This window comes from Sciurus vulgaris (genome assembly GCF_902686455.1).
Source record: "Sciurus vulgaris genome assembly, chromosome: 1".
Taxonomy (NCBI): Eukaryota; Metazoa; Chordata; class Mammalia; order Rodentia; family Sciuridae; genus Sciurus; species Sciurus vulgaris.
The window spans coordinates 105703258-105723587 of record NC_136461.1 but is presented as its reverse complement, the minus strand read 5'-3'; the positions used below and the strand labels follow the sequence as shown (position 1 = coordinate 105723587).

The 20330-nt window shown below is 42.0% G+C and overlaps 1 protein-coding gene across 1 annotated transcript in view; it reads right to left on the bottom strand.

Annotated features, from left to right (window-relative positions):
* Window positions 1-12804: 12804 nt before the first annotated feature.
* LOC306664989 (transcription termination factor 2-like) overlaps window positions 12805-20330 on the bottom strand; it is a gene marked incomplete at its 5' end in the record, with an annotated part of 38902 nt that continues 31376 nt past the window's right edge. The window contains 7 exon segments of the mRNA XM_079146140.1: window positions 12805-13786; window positions 16218-16292; window positions 17652-17695; window positions 17697-17735; window positions 18732-18839; window positions 18841-18883; window positions 20042-20100. Coding sequence (XP_079002266.1) covers window positions 13642-13786; window positions 16218-16292; window positions 17652-17695; window positions 17697-17735; window positions 18732-18839; window positions 18841-18883; window positions 20042-20100 — 513 coding nt within the window. The 3' untranslated portion in view covers window positions 12805-13641.

Sequence of the window (20330 nt, the reverse complement as noted above, 5' to 3'; positions counted from 1 at the left end):
TAAAGTTCAGGAGGAATCAAGCTGCAGGTGAGGGGAAAGCCTGGCCTGGGGGCAGACACACAGGCAGAAGGATAGACTGTAGCTGTGGATCCTCACTGAACTCCAAAGTCCTGGCTTCCATTATGCAGGAATCTCAATGCAGCACAGTGTTATGGTTTAGAGGTGAGGTGTCCCTCAAAAGCTCATGTGTGAGACAATGCAAGAAAGCTTAAAGGTGAAATGATTGGGTTTGGGAGCCTTGACCCAAACATTAAGCCGCTTGAATGGATTAACTGGGTGGTAACTGCAGGCAGGTAGGGTGTGGCTGGGGGCATGCCTTTGGAGGGTGTATTTTGTCCCTGGTGAGCAGAGCCCTCTCTTTGCTTCCCCATTGCCATGTTCTGAGCTGCTTTCCTCCATCATATTCTTCTGCCATGATCTTCTGCCTCACCTTGGGCTCAGAGTTGTAAAATTGGGTCAGCCATCTGTGGACTGAGACGTCTAAAACCATGAGCCCCAAATAAACTTTCCCTCATCTATGTTGATCTTATAGGGTCTTTTGGTCACTCTGATGAAAAAGCTGAGTAAAACACACAGCATCCTTTCAGCCCATAAGCAGGGACTGTCCTCCTTATAAGTTGTTCATTCTAAGGTATTTGTCACAGTAAGGGAGAACTGACTAACACCACAGACGATGCTATGGAGGACAACGGGACTACCCCATGTACCCCTTCAGTGTTCCCCCTGACTCCCACTCACTGCCTATCAGAGTTCACACTGTATGAGTTTGTTCAACAGGTAAATTACAACAAGTAGATTCTGGGACCACCTGAAAAATCACAGGCCAGAGGATGCTTTTCATTAGATTTTCTGGCAAATGACTGTTGGAAATCTCTCCCAGGCCCTGAAGCTCTCTGGCAGAAGGAGAAGACAGGTCAGGGGCCTGGAGGAATAGAGCAAAGTTCAGAATAGGTACATGAGGGTTCGGGGAAACTATACAGCACAGAGGAATACACACAAGTACAGGCTTGGGGGACTGTACGCCTGTATTCACCCTCACAGTAATGTTGTGGGGAGGAACATGGTTCAGGGAAATCACATCAGAAACCACTGCAAGAATTCTCCACATCTGTTCCTCACTAACTGAGTCCCCATGTGCATTGCATCTGATTTGGGCAATAAACAATACTTCTTGAATATCCACTAGTAAGAATTAAGACCGAGGTGGATAGTCCCCATGGTGAGGATGCAGTGAGTCCAGCACTGTTCCACAAGGCTCCCGAATAAATATATATGCCACCACTTCTCTAGAGTATCATTTTGCAATGGATATTGAGACACTGTGAAAAGTACAAAGCTCTTACCCAGTAATTCTACACCTGGGACATTGCAAAGAAAATAATCAGAGATGCTGACAAAGACTTATGTACTAAGTGTTTGCTGCAGTATTATTTCTAATGGTCCTAAACTGGAAGCAACTTAAATGTCCTATCAACAGCAAAACAGTAAAGAAAAAAAAAAAAAAAAACAGGTGAGCTGCTTACGACATCTCATACCGCTTTAAAAGTAATGTGTTGGGGCTGGGGATGCAGCTCAGTTGGTTGAGTGCTTGCCTCGCAAGCACAAGGCCCTGGGTTCAATCCCCAGCACCATTTAAAAAAAAAAAGAAAAAGAAAGAAAAGGTAATGTGTTGGAAGGAGTTTGGATGTCCCGGAGAAGACATCGGTATTCTCTCTGAGTCCTAGAAGGCTCCCCAAGTCCCCAGGACTCTCCTAGTTTTCACTTTCCCAGCTCTCTTCCCATCCTCTTCTGGTCTGTGAGCAGCAGAGCTATCCCCCAGGTCTTCAAGTGAAAAATCTTGGACGTGGTCTCAATCCGTTCCTTCCTCTCTCCTGAGACAGCCTTTCCCTCTGCCGGTCCTGCAGGGGCTGCCTCCCAGCCACTGCCTCTGAGCTGCTCCACCCCATCTCTTCTGGTCTCTTCCCGACACACCAGCCTTCCCTTCTTCTCACTGTGCTGCCCCTCCTTCTCCCTTCCTTCTCTCTGCTTCCCTATCCCTCCTCTCCCTCGGCCCCCAGAATACTCTGCCCCTCTCCTCTCCTCTTGCACCCCTTTTCCTCCTTTCCTTCCTGCTCCTCCTGTGTCATTCCCTCTTTCTTCCCCCCTTCCCTGTCTACTTCCTCCCTTTCATACTTCCCTCCCTCTGCTTTCCCTCCCTATCTACTCCCTCCTATTCCTCATTGTCCAGTCTGCTATAGGTCTCTCTCAGGGATGACCCTGGGGTCTCTTCCACCAGAGCTCACTATGTACCCTTATCCTGAGGCATCTTGTGGAATAAAAGTTGATTCCCTCATTCCCTGCTGGATGCTCTAGCAGATTCACTGTTCTCGAGAACAAAACCAAAAAGCCCCCTGTACAACTGAGCAGGGACTAGTGAAGGGCAGAAGAGGTAGCTGCTGGTCTTGCCAGTCAATGCCTGACATTCCTTGAGTTTTGTGGACATTCCTCAGGCTCCTGAGGAACCAGGAAGTCCCTGACGGGTTTTCCAACCACTGCCTAAAGTGAAAACACCAGGAGCAGGGAACCTGGAACTTGTCTTGGAAAACACCCCCTTTCTGGCACCCCTTCATCCATCCAGGCTGCTTTTCTGGCAAACATCCTCCTTCTGATGCCTAGGACATCTGGATTGCTGCAGCGCTTGGATGCTTGGGCTGAAGGAGGTGCCCATACCTGGGTCAGGCATCTCAGAGGGATCGCCTCATGCCTCTGTTCGAAAAAGAGGAAAGTGTCACAGTGGAAGGACCAAAGTCCTTGCATAATACAATTAGGGAACTGAGCAGTCAAATGACCCCAAGTCCCGCAGGAATGCACTGTGCCACTTCCCTGAGTACCAACACAGTCTGCTTCACAGGACTTCTGAACACTTCTGTGGATATCAGAGCAGAGTAAAAACATGCCGACAGCACCCACTTTTCTGCCCTACAGACTGCTCAGAGTCGCATTCCTTCAGAAGCACTTTGAATCACTTGTTGCTGTGTGTGTGTGTAGGGAGCAGTGACCTCCACCAGTCTCTGAAGTCACTCTTCCCTTTAGCTTTTTGGATTAACTCCCAGTATTACCCATTACTCAGACTTAAGCATGCCCAGCCCCAAATCTGCAAGGAAGATACAAACCCTGAAAATCCATGATCATCTTTTAGGAATATCAATTTTAAAATAAGATTTGTAAGAAACAGAAATATATTACGAACCATCTCTATTATCACAGAAACATGAGAGAAAGGACAGAAAAGAGCAGGGCAGGGGAAACTGTCCCAGGAAAAAGTCTCTGTTGTCTCTTCCAGGTGGGGGTGGAGTGCCAGCAACTCCAGGTGACTTCAGATGTCCCTGAGGAAAAGTCTGAGGCTTTGCACACCTCCCTCAGGCAGCTGTTCCACATATATGAGATCCCAGGTGATCCATATTTCTGAGTAGATAGGTAATGTTAATTAGCATGGGTTAATCATCCCATGGTCAATAGATTTATAAGAATCAGATTGTACCCCATAAATGTATAATTATGATTTGTCAGTTGAAACTGACCTGAATGAAAGCATATGTAAAATAAAATAAAATGCTGGAGCGTCTCCACCTACTTGGTTTTATGTGTGTCTCAGTGGCCCTCTTTCATGGAACCACTTTATGACTGTGTCCAGGGCATGTCTTTTGGGCCAACAGGCAGCAATATTGCACACAGGAACATAATTGTTGAATGCAGGTGGCAATCCTCCCAGTCACCCCTTCTAGCCCTTGCTGTTGTCAGGGAGACTGGCTGTAGTCCCACCAATGGGTTGTCCACCCTCACCGAGAGAGCTTTCTTCTGATGATATACCCTGAGAGAGCTTACTCTCTGGCTCCCAGCCATCACTGCTCAAAGAGGAGCTGAGCCAGAAGGATACAAGAACATGTGGGGGACTAGGCTGGTAGAGAAGCTCCTTGCTTGCAGGTTGCAGAGAGCAATGGTGGGCAGGCCGGCTCTCCTACTATCCTTCTGCCCTGATTGCTGGTATTCCCCAGGCAATTGGTACTCACAGGGAAAGACAGAGAAGCAGAGAACAGGCTCACTGCATTTCTCTTTAGGTGGGGAGTGAAGCTGGGAGGATCTAAGAGGGATGGGCAAGGTTCAATCTCCAGGATGTGCAGGCTTCACTTGCACTGTGTAGCCTGCCCATAGGTTGTCTGGTGCTGGAGCATTTGATATGTAGCCATTGCCCCATTAAATGTTCTGGTTACTAAGGATATCCAGGTGTTGAATGGGTTGAAACCCATCTCAAACATGAGCCTCGTTACTGTGAGGCCCAGAAGGTTGAGGAGAGGTTCAATGAGTATTTCTCACCCAGGACCAGTCACAGATGCCCCAAGATTTGTCAACCATAAGCCTCTGTGTGGGGTTCACAATCAGCATTTGAGTGATGAGGCTTTGCACTTTGGCAGACACATGAGAATGAAAGTCATGCCTTGTATGCTGGCACTGCTCCTTTAGCTGTGCAATGATGTTCTGTTATGGTTTAGATATTATCTCCCCAAAACTCATGTAAGACAATGCAGAAAGGCTTAGAGGTGAAATGAATGGGTTATGAGAGCCTTAACACAATCAGTGAATTAATTTCCTGACATGGATTAATTGAATGGTAACTGCAGGTTGGTAGGGTGTGGCTGTAGGAGGTGGATCATTGGGGCTGTGCCTTTAGGGTATATATTCGGTGAGCTGAGGTTAGTCTCTGCTTTCTGATCATCATGTGAGCTGCTTCCCACCATCACACTCTTCTGCCATGATGTTCTGCCTTACCTCAAGCCCAGAGGAATGAAGTCAGCTATCTATGGACTGAAACCTCTGAAACTGTGAGCTCCCAAATAAACTTTTCCTCCTCTAAAATTGTTCTTGTCAGGTCTTTTAGTCACAGCAGCAGTAAAGCTGACTAAAACATGACCTCATTAAATAGGAAGCTGCCTATGACCATAAAGTACAGGACAACATCTAGGTTCCAGAAATCCACTGCAGGCCAATCATATTCTTGCTGTGGGTAGAGTTCTGGGACCAGGTATGAGAGAGTGCTGCAGATTGTGTCTAGCTTCTGCCCAGTTGTGAACCTGCAGCCAAGGCAAAGTCACAGAGTTGGTTGTCCCCTCTGGTAGTCTGGCAGGATGTTATCTGGCTTCAGGTATCTGCACAATGATGTCTTTGTGGCAGTAGCATAGGACACGCATGATCTGAATGAATACCCTCCTGGTCTCCCACTTCTGCTGGTCAATGAATGACATGTGGCATGTGGTGCAATAGCTGCCCCCCACCTGCATACTCAATCACAAGGTAGACATTTTCAGTGATATCAATAACATGGAACAGCTGGATCACATTTGGGTCTTCCACAGCTTTCATTATATCCATCTCAGGTACAATGAAGGGCCAGTTTTGCTCTACCTTTCTTAGGGTATTTATAGCCACCTCTGTTCCTGTAAGGATATAGTGGGCCCATTTAATGTGGGTAAATATGCCCTGTCCAATGCCCCTCAGAACCTGATAAAGGCACATGAGGGGATCCTTAAGGGAGGAGCTGGATGAGAGGCTCTGTCACATTCTCACAACCTCACTACTGACTACTGACTATACATCCTAAGCAACAACATCAACAAAGGATGCTAGCTTTCAAACAGACACACACACACACCCTAAAACAAAAAGCTAAAATACAAAAACAAAAACTCAAAGAACTAAAATCCAAAGACCAAAACCAAAACTACCAAATGCTAACTACTGTGAGTCCGACAGGTTATCACTAAGAGTTCCCTGTATTGTGGACAAAAATCCAGCTGCAGGGATTCCAAAGTGCTAAACAATGTCTGCATACCTCCTCTTATAGTTTGGATCCTAAATGTCCCCCAAAACTCATGTGTTGAAGGCTTGTCACACAATGCATCAGAGTTCAGAGGTAGGACCTTTGACAGGTGATTGGATCATACAGGCTATAACCTCATAAATTCATAGATAGATGCATAGCTTATTGGGAGGTGGCAGAAACTTCAGGTGGTTGGGCCTACTGGGAGGGCATTCCCTTGAAAGATGCATTTCCCTCTAGCACCTTCTGCTTTATATTCTTTCCATCATGAGTGAGCAGTCTTGCTCTATTATGTGTTCCCCACCATGATGTTCTGTCTTGCCAGAGGCCCAAATTCATGGGATCAAGTGTTCATGGACTGCAACCTTTGAATTCAAAATATATCTTACTTCCTTTTAGTTTTTTTTTCTTAGATATTTTGTCACAGTGGCAGAAAACTGAGTAACATAGAGAATTGGTACTGAAAAATAGGGTCATTGCTGTGACTGTATCTGATCATGTGGATCAGATGCAGTTGGATGTGATTTCCAGGAAGAATTTGGAAAAGGTAAGAGAAGCAGGCTAGAAAAAGTTTGGAATGCCATAAGATGAGCCTACTTGGTGCTTCTGGTGATAGCTCAGAAGATCAGAATGCTGACAGAATGCCAGAGTAAGACTGTGCTAATAAGGCTTCCGATGAGAACTAGGACTCAATATGTTGGGTATTAAACTAGAAGTCATTTGTGTTATATTCTGGCAATAATTTGTCCATGCCCTAAGACTCTGAGTGAGGCCAAGTTTAAAGAGGACAGAATAATTAATCTGGTAGAGTAAATTTCAAGTCACACAGTGTTCTGGTTCTGGAGTGGGTATTGCTGGCTGCTTTATACATCTTTCTGCTCTGATTTTCTCTCCCAGTTCTCAAGTTTACAGTGAGAAACGGGAGAGAAAAGCAGAGAGAAAGCTTTAAAAAACTTGCAGTTTGTCCATAAAAGGACCATATTTAACCTTGAGGCCAAGGAAGGTGTGGTTGCTAAAGAGATTAAGACCATGAAAAGGGAGCCAAATACTTTGCACCAGGACAATAGGAAAAATGCCTTGCAAGTATCTCAGGAATTAGCCAGACCCACCCATGGCAGGCTCCAGGATGTAAAAATAATTCATTTGAAAGACTTTGTTTTTAGAGAAGAGCCCTGGGGCAACTTCCTCAACCAGGGTTGCCTATGGAATTATTTCCCTAGAATATCTTTCCACGGTTCAATGACCCAAGCACTCAGATTGTTGCTGTAGTGGAACTGACTATTGCTCCTGCCAGCGCGAGACCCTGGCATCTTTCACATGATACTCGTTTTGCAGCAAACAGACTGTAAGAATGTCAGGATGATGGAGGTTTTCATTGTGATTTCAAAAGAAAGTCTGGGAAACCAGGCAGTATGTTTCAGGATCAGAATCCTTTAATTGGGCAATGCATGAAGCTGTGATAGTAAAGTGAAAACTGCAACGGAGATGCTAAGGATGTGGAACATCTGCAAAGGAAAGCATCAGGCAAACAGGCAGTCAGTCCTAGAGTGACATCACTGTGGAGCTCATATGCCATGGTATGGGCCGGAAGCTGACATAGAGCTACAATAATTAATGTTTGACCTGCTGGGTTCTGGTCTTTCTTTGGATAAATTCCTCACTGCTATTTTCCTATCCCTTCCTTTGGGAATGGGAATTATCCTGTGTCATATCTTGGGAGTTTTTCATTTTTATAGGGGCTCACAATGAAGAACGTGCCTTGGATTTCAGAGGAAACTTTGAACTTGGAGGTTTAAGCAATGATGGAACTATTGACTAGAACTCTTGGAGATGGATTGAATGCATTTTGCATAATCAGGTGTACAGCAGCCTTTGAGGGCTATGGTGGGGGTATATTATGGTTTTGATCTTAAACACCCCAAAAGTTCATGTGTTAAAGGCTTGGTCCCCAATGCAGCAATGTCCAGAGGTGTGGATTTGGTGGGTGTTGGACTATAGGTGCTCTGACCTCATGATTCATTTATGAACCATGTTGAGTTGACTCACAACTCAACAGACTTTGGGAAGTAGTAGAAACCTTAGGAGGCAGGGTTGAGTTGGAGGAAGTATGTCCTTGGGGACATGCCCTTGAAGGGTCCCTGACCCCCCTTCTTGCCTCTTCAATTTCTCTCTGCTTCCTGGCCACCTTGAGATGAGAAGCTTTGCTCCACCAAGTTCTTCCTGCTACATTGTTCTCCCAATGTTCTCTTGAGGACCAAAGAGAGAGGAACAAGTGACTACAATCTAAAACTTCTGAAACTATAAGCCAAATTAAACTTTTCCTCCTATTAAGTTGGTTTTTTCAGGCATTTCATCACAGTAACGGAAAGCTATCACACTTCCCAAGGCCACTATCTCAGCCCTCACTTGGGCATCAGGACAGGACTGCAAAAGGTTCCCTGTGATTCTGGGCCCTTTCAATCCATCCTAGACGCTGAGCCCAGCTCTGTTTACTAGGTATGAAAAATACTCCTGATTATCTGATACACTCAGTAGTTTTTGTACCTCCTTGCAAAAACCAAATGGTGCATTTTCACTAGGGTTTGTAGCAAAAAGTCCGAGTTAATTAGAAAGGCTGTCTTGTTCCATTGTGGAGGGAGGACATACTCACAGAAAAATAGGTCTGTTGTGTTCAACTGCTGCCCCTTACATGTCTGAATTCTGACTATGACTAGACTGGTATCCAAAACCCCCTTCTTTGGGAGTAGTGCTCCCGCCACACACACACACACAGCAGCAGCCCTCATGCCCCAAACCCTACTCGCAGCCCCCAGTAGCTTAATTCTTCCTTTGAAAATGCTAGTCACAGATCAGTCTTGACTGGGAGAATGAGTTGTGCAAAACCACCTCCTTCAATATTTTCCTAAGTGTCACAAGTCAAACTTCCACATATCAGATGTGTGACAGCTGACACTTAGGAAGCAGGCATGTCTGATTTTGGAAACTGGCCTGCTAAGAAAGGTACTGCTTTCATGAGACTGTATGCTTAGGCTACCTGTTAGAATCACCCAGGAATTTGTTTAAAGTAGATTCCTGGGTCCCATCTAGGAAGTAGTCAGTTTTGAAAAGCATGGGGGCCAGGAATCTGCATTTTCAGCAAGCATCAAAGGCCATTGTGCCTCGCAGTCTTTCCTGTGTAACATCCCAGCACTGCATGACAAAGCTGCATTATCTTAGGCAAATGGTTCAGTATTTCTCAGCCTCAACTTCCCAGAGTTAAATAGATGGAGCAATAATCATTCTCTTGAAGGGGTGGGTTCACTGCTTAGAAGTGGGGCCCCACTCAGAGACAACACTTATTAAATGGTATTATTCCTATTATTAAACATGACTCAGCTCATTTCAAGGGCCCTGAGGGGGAGTCAGGGAAAAATATTTGCATTTTAGTTACTATCTCTTCTTTAAAGGTCTGGCATAGCTGAGCGTTCATCTAGTCCCAGTTTTCCTTTGTTGGGAGACTTTTTATTACTGCTTCAATCTCATTCCTTGACATTGGTCTGTTTAGGTTTTTCTATCTTCTTGGTTCAATTTGGGTAAGTCATAAATGTGTAGAAATTTGTCAGTTTCGTCTATTTTCCATTTTATTGTAATGTTTTCAGAATAGTTCCTAATGATCCCCTGGATTTGAGTAAAGTCTGTGGCAATATCTCCTTTTTCATCTTTAATTCCGATTTGGATCTTCTCTTTTGGTTAATTTGCCTAAGGGTTTATCAATCTTGTTTATCTTTTCAAGGAACCAACTCTTCGTTGCACTAATCCTTTGTAATTTTTTTTCCCCCTTAATTTCATCAATTTGGCTCTAAACTTAATTACTTCCTATCTTCTACTGGTTTGGAATTAGTTTTGTCTTACTTTATTAGGGTCTAAAAGAGGTAACATTGGATGTTTATTTGGGATCTTCATGGTTTCCTTCCTTCTTCCTTTTCTTTCCCTTCCTTTTTTCTTTCATGTAGGCACTCAATGCCACAAACTTTCTTCTTAGATGACTTCATAGTGTCCCAAAGATTTTAATATATCTTGATGTCTTGTTTCTAAATTTTTAAAAATTTTCCCTTTTCTTCTGAACCATGTCTCATTCAAAAATGTATTATTCAATCCATGTGTTAAATGTTTTATTTTGTTGATTTCTAATTTTATTCCATTATGATCTGATAAGATGGAAGGAATTGTTTCAAATTTTTTTTTGCATATGCTAAGATTTGCTTTGTGTCCTATTTAAAAGATTCATGTGTGGCTTAGAGAAGAAAGTTCAGTTGCTGATGGATGAAATATTCTATAGATATCTGTTAGGCCCATTTGATTGACAGTATCTTTTTGGTCTGAAGAATATTTACTTAGTGCATGTCTGAATGATCTATTAGTGAGAGAGGTGTGATGAAATCACCCAGTATTATCGTATCGGGGTCTATCTGAGACTTCTTCAAGCAGTATTTGTTCTGTGTAAGTAGATGTGCCAACAATCATTTTTTAAAAATTTTAAAGAAGAAAAAATAATTTCCATAGAAAAACACTTATACCAAGAACTTACATGCAGTGCTGGAAATGGCAGCTGGGAATTTGCCATCCTTTCCTTTCCTGGTGACTGATCTCTAAATGCCATCTCTATTGCTATGAATTAGGTTATACATTTGTACAACCTGGCCAGCCCATTTCTACTCCAAACAGAGCTGGTGTGGATAATACACATTTTGATAACTGGGGATAGTAAACTTGCTTATACATTAAAAGAAAAAAACAAAAACAAAAACAGTTGCAATGTTCTCTCCCAACCTCCACACACTTCTGTTTTTGTCTCGTTTCTTTTTTTTTTGTGGTGCTGGGGATCCAACCTAGGACCTTGTGCATGGTAGGCAAGCACTGAGCAACATCCCCAGCCCTCTGTATTCTTTTCAGAATAAAATTCTAAAAAACTTTTCTCTTCCCAGGAACCCCCATAAATACATCATTAGATGATTCAAATATGGGAGCTTCCAGAGCCACCATCTGAATGGAGACAAGAGCAGATGCACCATCTTAGAGAATAAGAAGCAAAGTCCTTCATTTGCATAATGGTCCAGAGTGAGTCATTATCATTAGGGAAAATGAATACATCTGATCTTGCAAATGTGTCACCTCAAATAAAAGAAACATGCATGGATTAAAAAATAGGCGTCTGGAAAAAAAACAGTTCCCTGCCATTGATGCTAAGAAAGTTCACCAGAGGGTGGCACCATTTGAGTCTCAAGAAATATAACCTCACCAAGCAGGGAGAAGAGTCACCTAGGGAGAAGGTCACTTAGGATTGGTCACCTTCACAGTGCACAAAGACCATCAGCTCTCAGAGTCCATCATTACCTTCTTAGATGCATCACATCTAGAAATGTTGTCACAGACTTATCTAATACAATCCCTCTGCTATTTTTTGTTAGGGTTCTCTTTTTCTTGACACTTATGGCCTAAAAATACTGAGGAGTCCTGCATTCAGGAAAATACACAGTAAGGTGGCTATTCTATGCAGGGATATGCCTGGGGCTTCCACTGACACCAAGATGAAGTCAGGCCAGGGATACCCCTCAGGGCCTGCTCTGTGCCCAGTCAATGTTGGCACCCTACTCCCCCCGGCCAGGATCCAGGGTCCTCATCCCTGTCCTGGATGTCTCACTTTGTCCTGGATGATGAGTGCTCAAGTCACTAGGACATGAAGCAGAAATAACCAGGATACCAAAAGCCAGGCACAAAATGACATGGGGCACAGAAGGCTTGTCAGTCCCAGTTCCCCTCAAAGCTCAGGAAAGTACCCACGTTGTGGCCTCTGAGAAAGGTGTGAACATGAGGGTGGAAGATGGAGTGTGCTCCAGGAGGCGTACCCTGAGTCTCCAACACTGGCCGGGTAACCCAGCTAAAGTGAAACTAGAATTAGAATTAAGTCAAAGGTCCAGACCAGAATTCTTCCTACCAGGGCCACATTATATTATAAGCCTTTAATATCTGGTCCTTAGAGGGAAACTTTACTTAAAAATACTCCAGTGTCAGTCTATACTATGTCTGGTTAATATCAGGTTTTGTTTCCTTATCCAACTTTGAGGAAATATTTCTGTCTAGAAGAACTACACATGATTCTTTCTGGTAGAAATTAGCAGAGTAAGATTTTAGGAATGATTACTAATGGAAAGAAGGAAATCTGAACACTTTTCTGAAGAATAAGTTTTTAAGCGTTTTTATAGTCAGGGTACTGCTATATAAACAATCCCAAATCTCAGTGGCTTCAAAGAATTACATCTTGATCAAACCATAGTCTAATGTAGGTAAGCAAGTTAAGGAAGGAGATACACACGGGGAAGGTTTTGTTTCACGGAGTCAATCAAGGATCAAGTCTGACAAAAGGGTCTGTGGCCTAAACTAGGTTAGCAGCCACTGAACTCATGGCTTTGTCATTTCCTATGGCCTTGAAGTCTTCCATTAGTAGGCCAAGGAGAGAAGAAACAGCATGAAGAGCCATGTGGAAAGTTGTAGAGCCAGTTGAGAAATGCCTTATTACAGCTCTTCTCTCCACAGTCTGCTGACCAGAACTCAGTAATATGGGCCCCTAACTTCAGTCAAGACTGTCAAGTATAGTCTCTCTGGGTGCTCAGAGGAAAAGGAAATGAGGTTTGGCGAACAAACAGCAATACCTCTGCTACACTATCACATATTTGTTAGACTACATCAATAATAACTCAAATATGGAATGATATAATGGTACAAATACTAAATGACTATACTAAAATGCTACAATGTAAATTGCTATAATGTAAATTTGAAAAAACACAAACTGCAAAAATGATACAAACATTGAATTATACAAGACAGTACATGATAGAAATAATCAGTGATACCAAATGATACAAATACTAAATGATATGGTGATAACCAAAACTAAACGACAAGATAGGCATGGTGGCATGTGCCTTTAATTTCAGTAACAAGGGAAGCTGAGGCAGAAGGACCCCAAGTTCAAGGCCAGCCTTAGCCTCAGACCCTATCTCAAAATTAAAAACAAAAAGGACTAGGGGTGTAGTTCAGTGGTAGAGCACCCTGGGTTCAATCCCTAGCACCAAAAAACAACAACAAAACCTAAATGACAGACATTTGATATTGATACATTACTAGATGAAACAATAATGTAAATACCAAATGACATGCTGATGCTAAATAATACAGATACTTAACATCTATTTATGTGCAAAGCACCTCCCTGACATTAGTCCTGAGAGGAAGATCTGCCTGGACTGCAATAGCTGCAGAGAATGGCTGGCCATGGGATCGACTGCTCACCCCAGAGGGATGCTCACAGGAGCGGCCTCACCAGCATGAAGAAATGGAAAGATGGGTGGAGTCTGTGTCAGGGATGGTAATACTGCTTTCTCCAAAAGGTTGGGACAGAAAAGCAACACAGAGTTTTTTGAGCTTTAATGAAGCTTAAATCCAATTCTGCCAGAGATGCCTTCCAAAACCATCTAACTCCAAGGCATTTTCTTTCATTTGAAAAACGATTCATTTCTGTGTCTTTCCTTAAATAAGCTGATTGATTAACATGATTGCTAATTGTTGAATATGATAACCCATCCTCAATTCTAGGGACAAGATTATTCCTCATTTTGAGAGGAGAAAGTTAAGGCTTGAAGGTGAAAAGGAATGCAAGAAACAGGGCTCAGGGATCATGCTAGGGTTTTAGTCCTGGACCCTACCACACCAGCAATGGCACTGTTCTGCACCCTATAGACAGGAGCTTAGATGCCAAAAAGGATTTTGAGGTCAGCCAAGGTGAGCTTGGTGACAGATTCTCCAGATCCAGACAGAACCTGTTTGGCCAGATCTTTCTTTTTTTCCTGGAGCTGTAAGATCTTCTCTTCCACTGTTCCTTCACAAACAAACCTAAAAAAGCAAACAAATAAGCACTCTGAGAAACTCAAGGCAGTGTATCCAACAACACATTCAAACTTCTATTATGTTCAGCTTTTAATGAGATTTATGTTAGGTTTCCTTAGAATTGAATAAGAATCCTGTGTTTAAAGGATCAAAACACACTCGACTAAATATATGTCTATTAAAATATTTCTCTCAAATTGACTTGTGATTTCATTCTGAAGCCTAGGGTAATCAAGAAAGCCCCAAATAAGCAAAAGATATCCCTATTCCAAAAAAATATACCAACTTGGCTTTCAAACAAAAAGCTCCATTTGATAAGGTCGAAAGGCTTATCAAATGTCTGCCAGGTATATGTGTGCGTGTTTAAGTACAAACTGTCTAATTTTTTTGGCTACTTCATACCAAAAAACCAGGTTTTTCAAACTAAGGAAGTATTCCTATTGTCATTCACTCATTCATTCAACAAGTATGAATTAAGCACCTGCTATATATACCATGTACTATGCTAGGGGTGGGGACGAAGAGATGAATAGAGTTTTGCTCTGAAGAATCCAAGGCAGACAAGAAAATCCAAGAATAATAAACCTAGTTATTGACGTATGTCTAGGAAATCAAGAAAAACTGTCTAGGGTAATCAAGGAAGGTGTCATTAAGGGTTTAATTCTTAATATGTGACCTGTAGGATTAGCAAGGGTTTGCCAGATGGGATAATGGGGTGGTAGGGGGTGGAGGGGAATCCCAGAGAATGGGAACGTGTGTGTCTCAGCACTGAATTTCAGAATAAGGTTATGCTGGAGGAAAATCACATCATCCAGCAGCAAAATCTCAGGAAGCTGGTGGGGCCAGATAACAAGTGGCTCTGCATGTCATGCTAAGACGTTTAGATGTCATCTACAGGGAGAGAGAGCCACTGATGAATTTGAGGAGTGGAACCTCAGAATCAGAGGAGTTAGGAAGAGCTCTCTGGTGATGATAGAGAGGACAGAAATCAGTAGAGCTGGAAAGAGGGAGGTGGCAGTGGGGGAAGAAGGAATGGTATTAGAAACATTCAGAATACACAAATAAAGGACTTGGCATATGGAAAGTGAGAAAGAGGGATGAGTTGAATTTCTGGCCTTTTGATTAGGTAAACAGTGGCAACTACTCACAAAGACAATGAATATAGAATAAAAAGTAGATTTGAAGTGTGGAAAGAAGCAATTTCAGTTTGTGACTTTTTGATTTTGGAGCATGTAATTATACTTGCTATGTAGGTACATAATAGGTATTCATTTAGGAGCTGAATAACAAATGGAAGAATGTATACAGATGGATGTGTGGGCATCAGATTCAGATATCTAGCAGAAATTTGGATGTCTGAGGCCTGAAGTTTAGTAGGCAGAAGAATTAAAAGATACAGAATTTGGACTTACTGGAGTGGCTTGAAATTTTAAGGCAAGGACATACATCGTGAGCAGAGAAAAAAAAAAAAAATCTAAAGAATCACTGCATTTGGAAAAGATAGTAAGTTATGTTGCCCCTTAGCAAGAGCAGCTTAAGTGAAGCAAGAAATGTGAAAGCCAGTTTGCAAAGACTGAGGAAATGAATGGGAGGTAAGCAAGTAAAACAGACAGCAATTTCTAAATTCTTCAGGAAACTGAGTCATGTAAAAGAAGGAGAAAAAGGGTCACAGTTGAGAGTGCTACATTGTAGTATTAGGCAAGTTTTGTTGTTTTTAAAGACAGGAAGGTCTCAATAGAGGAACATTTGACAAAATAGTGAGCTTGTGCTCTTTAAAAAGTCAATGTCATAAAACAAAAAATGACTGAGGCACTATGCCAGATTAAGGAGACAAAGTTGTGACAACTGCATGCTCTACAGGATCTAGGATCTTCTTCTGTTGTACCACTGGTACATGTGGGTAAAACTAAATAAGGTCTGCTGATAAGATATAGTGTTATGTCAATAGCATTAAATCAGTAAACAGTATCAGTTTCAGGAAATGCACACTAAAGTACTCAGGAATAAAGTAGCATCATCTCTGCAACTTACTCTTTAATGATTCAGAAAAAAAGTGAAGTATATGCACATGTACACAATTATACGGGAACCTTTGGTACTCTCCTCCTCTTCTTACAAATTTTTCTATATGTCTGAGATTATGTCATAATGAAAGTTAAAAGCAAACAAACAAACAAACAAACAAAAAAAACCAAAAAGGCAAGCCCTTTCTTGGGATACCTGGACTGCCGCACACAAGCCTGTTCTTCTCTGGCAGTGACCAAACTACAAGGTTACAGATTATTTGTTTCTTCCTGACTACGATCAGGAAAGAGTATGCCTCAGAAGCATCATGAGTAATGTGATCACCAAATACTTTACATTCTACTAAAATACTACCTAAAGAAGGCTTTCAGAAAAACAGACACTAGGAATTGTCCTCAGGGCCTTAACTCACCTGTGTATGACAACATCTTTCTGCTGTCCTACTCGGTAAATTCGGTCACAAGCCTGATCTTCAAGTGATGGATTCCTGGTTAGAGAAGAGGTAATGTTCAGAGGTTCTGACATCCTACACCAGAGACAATAAACTATGGTTCATTGGCCCAAGCTAGCCCACATTCTGTTTTTGTGTACATTTATAGCTAAAAATGGTTGTTGCATTTTTAAAGGGGTTTAAGGAAATAAAACCCAGAGGAAGATATGTGACAGAGAACTATGTGGCCTAAAAAGTCTAAATATTTACAGAAAAATGTTGTCAACTCCTATCCTAAGCTATAATTGGACTAGGAAAGACTAGTGCCAGATATCATTCTGCCCTCTAAGGAGAAACAAGGGGTCAGACTTCTAATAACACTCTTAGCACTATCATCAGTTGATTATACTGTAAGTAACAAGGTCAAACCAATAGTCAAATACGATCTTAGCTAGCTGGATGACTCTGGGCAAGTTACCTAGCCTCAGCCCTCCAGGCTTCAGATGACTACATGTAAACATGAGGTATAGCTAATGTTCTGAAATTTAACTTTCAACATTAGTATTCTAGTATTCTATGATTTAACTAAAAATATTTGTTATCTTCTTTATAGATTCTCATTATGAACTTGCAATTAGTTTCTCATCTCACTTCTTTAAAATCTTGGATAACAATTCTCCATAGCAGAAAACAGTGTAACTCTTAGTATGCTTTCTTCATTCTTATGCATATGGGAGTCCCAGGTAAAATTTAAAACACCAATCTCCTGGAAGATGACAACAGGTTGGTCTGTACCAATCTGCTGCCTGGAGAATTAATTAGACACACGATCCCAGCAATGGTACCTGGTGCAGCAATCCTTGATTGATGTACTATAAAACCAGACAGCGGTACTAATTATTAATTATTTCCTAGTCACACACTAACTTACTCATCTTATGTCCAGGACCAATATCGTTGAGTTCCTGGCATGGACACAACATACAACAATCCAAAGGCTGCATATTAAGTGGTCCTTCTAACAGAATTAGAAAATTTCTTTTCCCTTTCATGGTGCTGCATCCCCAGTACTGGAGTAATACTTCTAAGGTTGAGATTCCCTTGGATTATATGTCTGCAATATGGTTTGGTGGAGAAGAAGTAAAGCTCTTAGCCACGAGGAAAAGCTGTGCCCCACTTTCCTTGGAAACAGAAATTAGATTAATGATAAAGTAAATGAACTATTTTAAGAAATCATTTGAAGCTTACTCAGGAATTCAGGGACATTAACTAGCCCTATATCCTATTTAGAACCTGCATCTATAGACATGTATGCACAGAGGCAATCTCCATCAAAGAAGCAGAATACACTGTGTCCCTCTAACCACTGGTCTCCTACTATGCTGTGACAACTCAAGATAAATCCAGAATCATTACCAGTGCATATCCAGAAGAAAAAGATGATTTCCTCCAGTCAGGTTTTAGACCAACACCTCCAGCCAAGAGAGAGATTAGCATAACCTTCAAAGGGAAACATATCATTAACTCTACACAGTCTTGGTCTCATAATACATCTGCAATAGTTTGGATCCTAAGTATCCCTCAAAGGTCCATGTGTACAGGCTCAATCCCCAGCATGGTGCTATTGGGAATGGTGGAACCTTTAGGAGGAAGGGTCGAGTGTGAGGTCTTTAGGTTACTGAGACTGTGCCCTTGAAAGTATTAAGTGTGCCCTTTGCTCTTCCTGTCTTGTCCCACTTCCTGGCTGTGAGGTGAGTGATTCTGCGCTGCCACATTTTCCTGCCTTGATAAGCTGCCTCACCACAGGCCCAAAAGCAACAGGGCCAATTTACCATGGACTAAAACCCTCCAAACCTCTAAGACACACAAGCCTTTTCTCTTTGTAAGTTGATGATCCCAGAAAATTGTTAAGATGACAAAAAAGGATACATTTTCCTTTCCTATCAGGGTTTAAGCCCAAGATCAAAATAGGAAAATAATGTGTTCCTATCAAACTTCCTCTGGCTGTTGTTTTAAAATATGCATTGACATATCCCATGCCTCACCTTTGAAAAAATTCCCACATCTCTAAACTTCCCATTAACCAGATTATATGTCTCCCATCAGTCCCCTTCCCCCTTGATTGCCTATATTAATTCTCTGCCTATCATTCAACTGTACTTATTTATAATTGTATCTGACTTTGTTCTTTCCATATCTTTCCATGTTTCCTCATATCAAAATCCTATTTATCCTTCAAGGCTTGACTTCTCCACAAAGATTCTCCTGATCTTAACCAGCTCTGCTCTGAATCTCCTTTTAGTCCTCATATCTTATTCTCTTTAGAGTACTTGTGCACTTTGATAAGTACCCCAATAAATGTCTAATAAATTTTAAACACTTGAAGAGATCAAAGCTGTGAATATTTTTAAGTTGAATTGCTGTATTATAATGCTCTTTGTATAACTGGGAACGATTTGCTCCTTAATTATAGAGCTCTGCATGACCAGCTTGTACCTGAGGGCCTCTGGAGTGGTTAAATGCCTCCACCAAGTCCATTCTCTGTTTGGGGTTGACGGAGCCATCAATAGTGGCATAAGTCAATCCGTGCTTCTTAAGATGCAGTTGCTACAACTTTCAGCATGCTGGTCCACTGAGAGACAATGACACTGAAAGAAGGAGAAATAAATACCAACCCCCTTAACAGATTAAACAAACACAGTTGTAGAGTTTTAATGCCCCTGTTGATCTTAAGAGGACAAAGAACGGGGAAAAGTTACCTTTGGGGAAAAGATTCTGCTACAGTTTAGATGAGTGTCCTCCAAAGACCCACATGTAAGAACTGGTCCAGGGAGGAGGGTTAGAAATGATGTGAACCCTCAGAGGTGGGGCCTAATGAAATTGCATAGGTTACTGAGGTGGGTCCACTAAAGGGATTGTGGGACCCTATCTCTTCCTCTTAAGTCTCTCTCTCTGCTTCCTGGCTTTCAGATTAACCATTTGTTCTGATATATGCCCCTGCCATTGCCATCTGCTGTTTTCAGAGTTCCAAGTAATGGTGCTGCCCAATCTTGGACTTCAAGTTTCAGAACCGTGAGCCACTTCAAGCCTCTATTTCCTAAGTAGCCTGTGTTAGTATTTCATGTGGTGACATGAAGCATTATGGGCACACACTTAGGTTGCTCGATAAGCTTAAAATGCTTCCAGTTATTTTGAAACTTCATTCTTATCATGCTACACAAAGTCAGAAAAAAGTGGTGGCCAGAATAAAATTACTCTGGCTTCCTTTTATTTGGGGGCCTAGTGCTTATCCAGAGATCTGTGGTCCTACAGTAAAGGATGCCACCCTGTGACATAGAACGATACAGTGCTAGGGTTCCTACCTCCAAAGCCACATTTTAATAAAGCTTTAAATGTTTAGATTCAAGTATTTCATATAACAAACGCTGCTGTGCAATGTATGTGTAAGGTGTAAAAAAAATGAGGAAATAATCCCCATCTCCACGCACGCAGCTTAAGAAGCACATCAGCAGTGCTACTACAGCACCCGGCTTTCCTGTGTCACTCCCTGGCTTCCTTCATGTGCTTCTGTACATTTAATCACCGTTTCAGATGCCTGGCTGCCCGATCCTCTAGGGATGTTCTTTTCAATCTGTCACAAATATTTTATTTAGAAATCCTAGAGAATTTGTGATATAACCTCAGTGCTTTCTGCTGAGCATGACTTGAGGCCTTGATACAAAAAGCTAAGATTTACAACTATCAGCAATATCAAATTTTCTTGCTTAATTATAACCAATGCATGGAAAATGAGAAAACACATTTACCTCTTTTGGGACTCTGAATTTCTTCGGATTGCCTCCAACTCTGCCAACAGAGATGATATCTGGGAAAAGGTGACATTAACATTGCAGGTTTAAGCATTCACCTTTCTCCATTTTCTCTCACTGAAATTACTGAAGCACTCTCCTGGAAGGCCTCTAAGCTTCTGGGCTGACTTCTCTCTACTCTGTTCACCCCTGTAGTCAGGAGCTATTCCTAAAATGTAAGCTTGTCATTTTTCTGCCCTGGCTGAAGCCCCTTCCATATCTTCCCACTAAAGACAAAGTTCAAGCT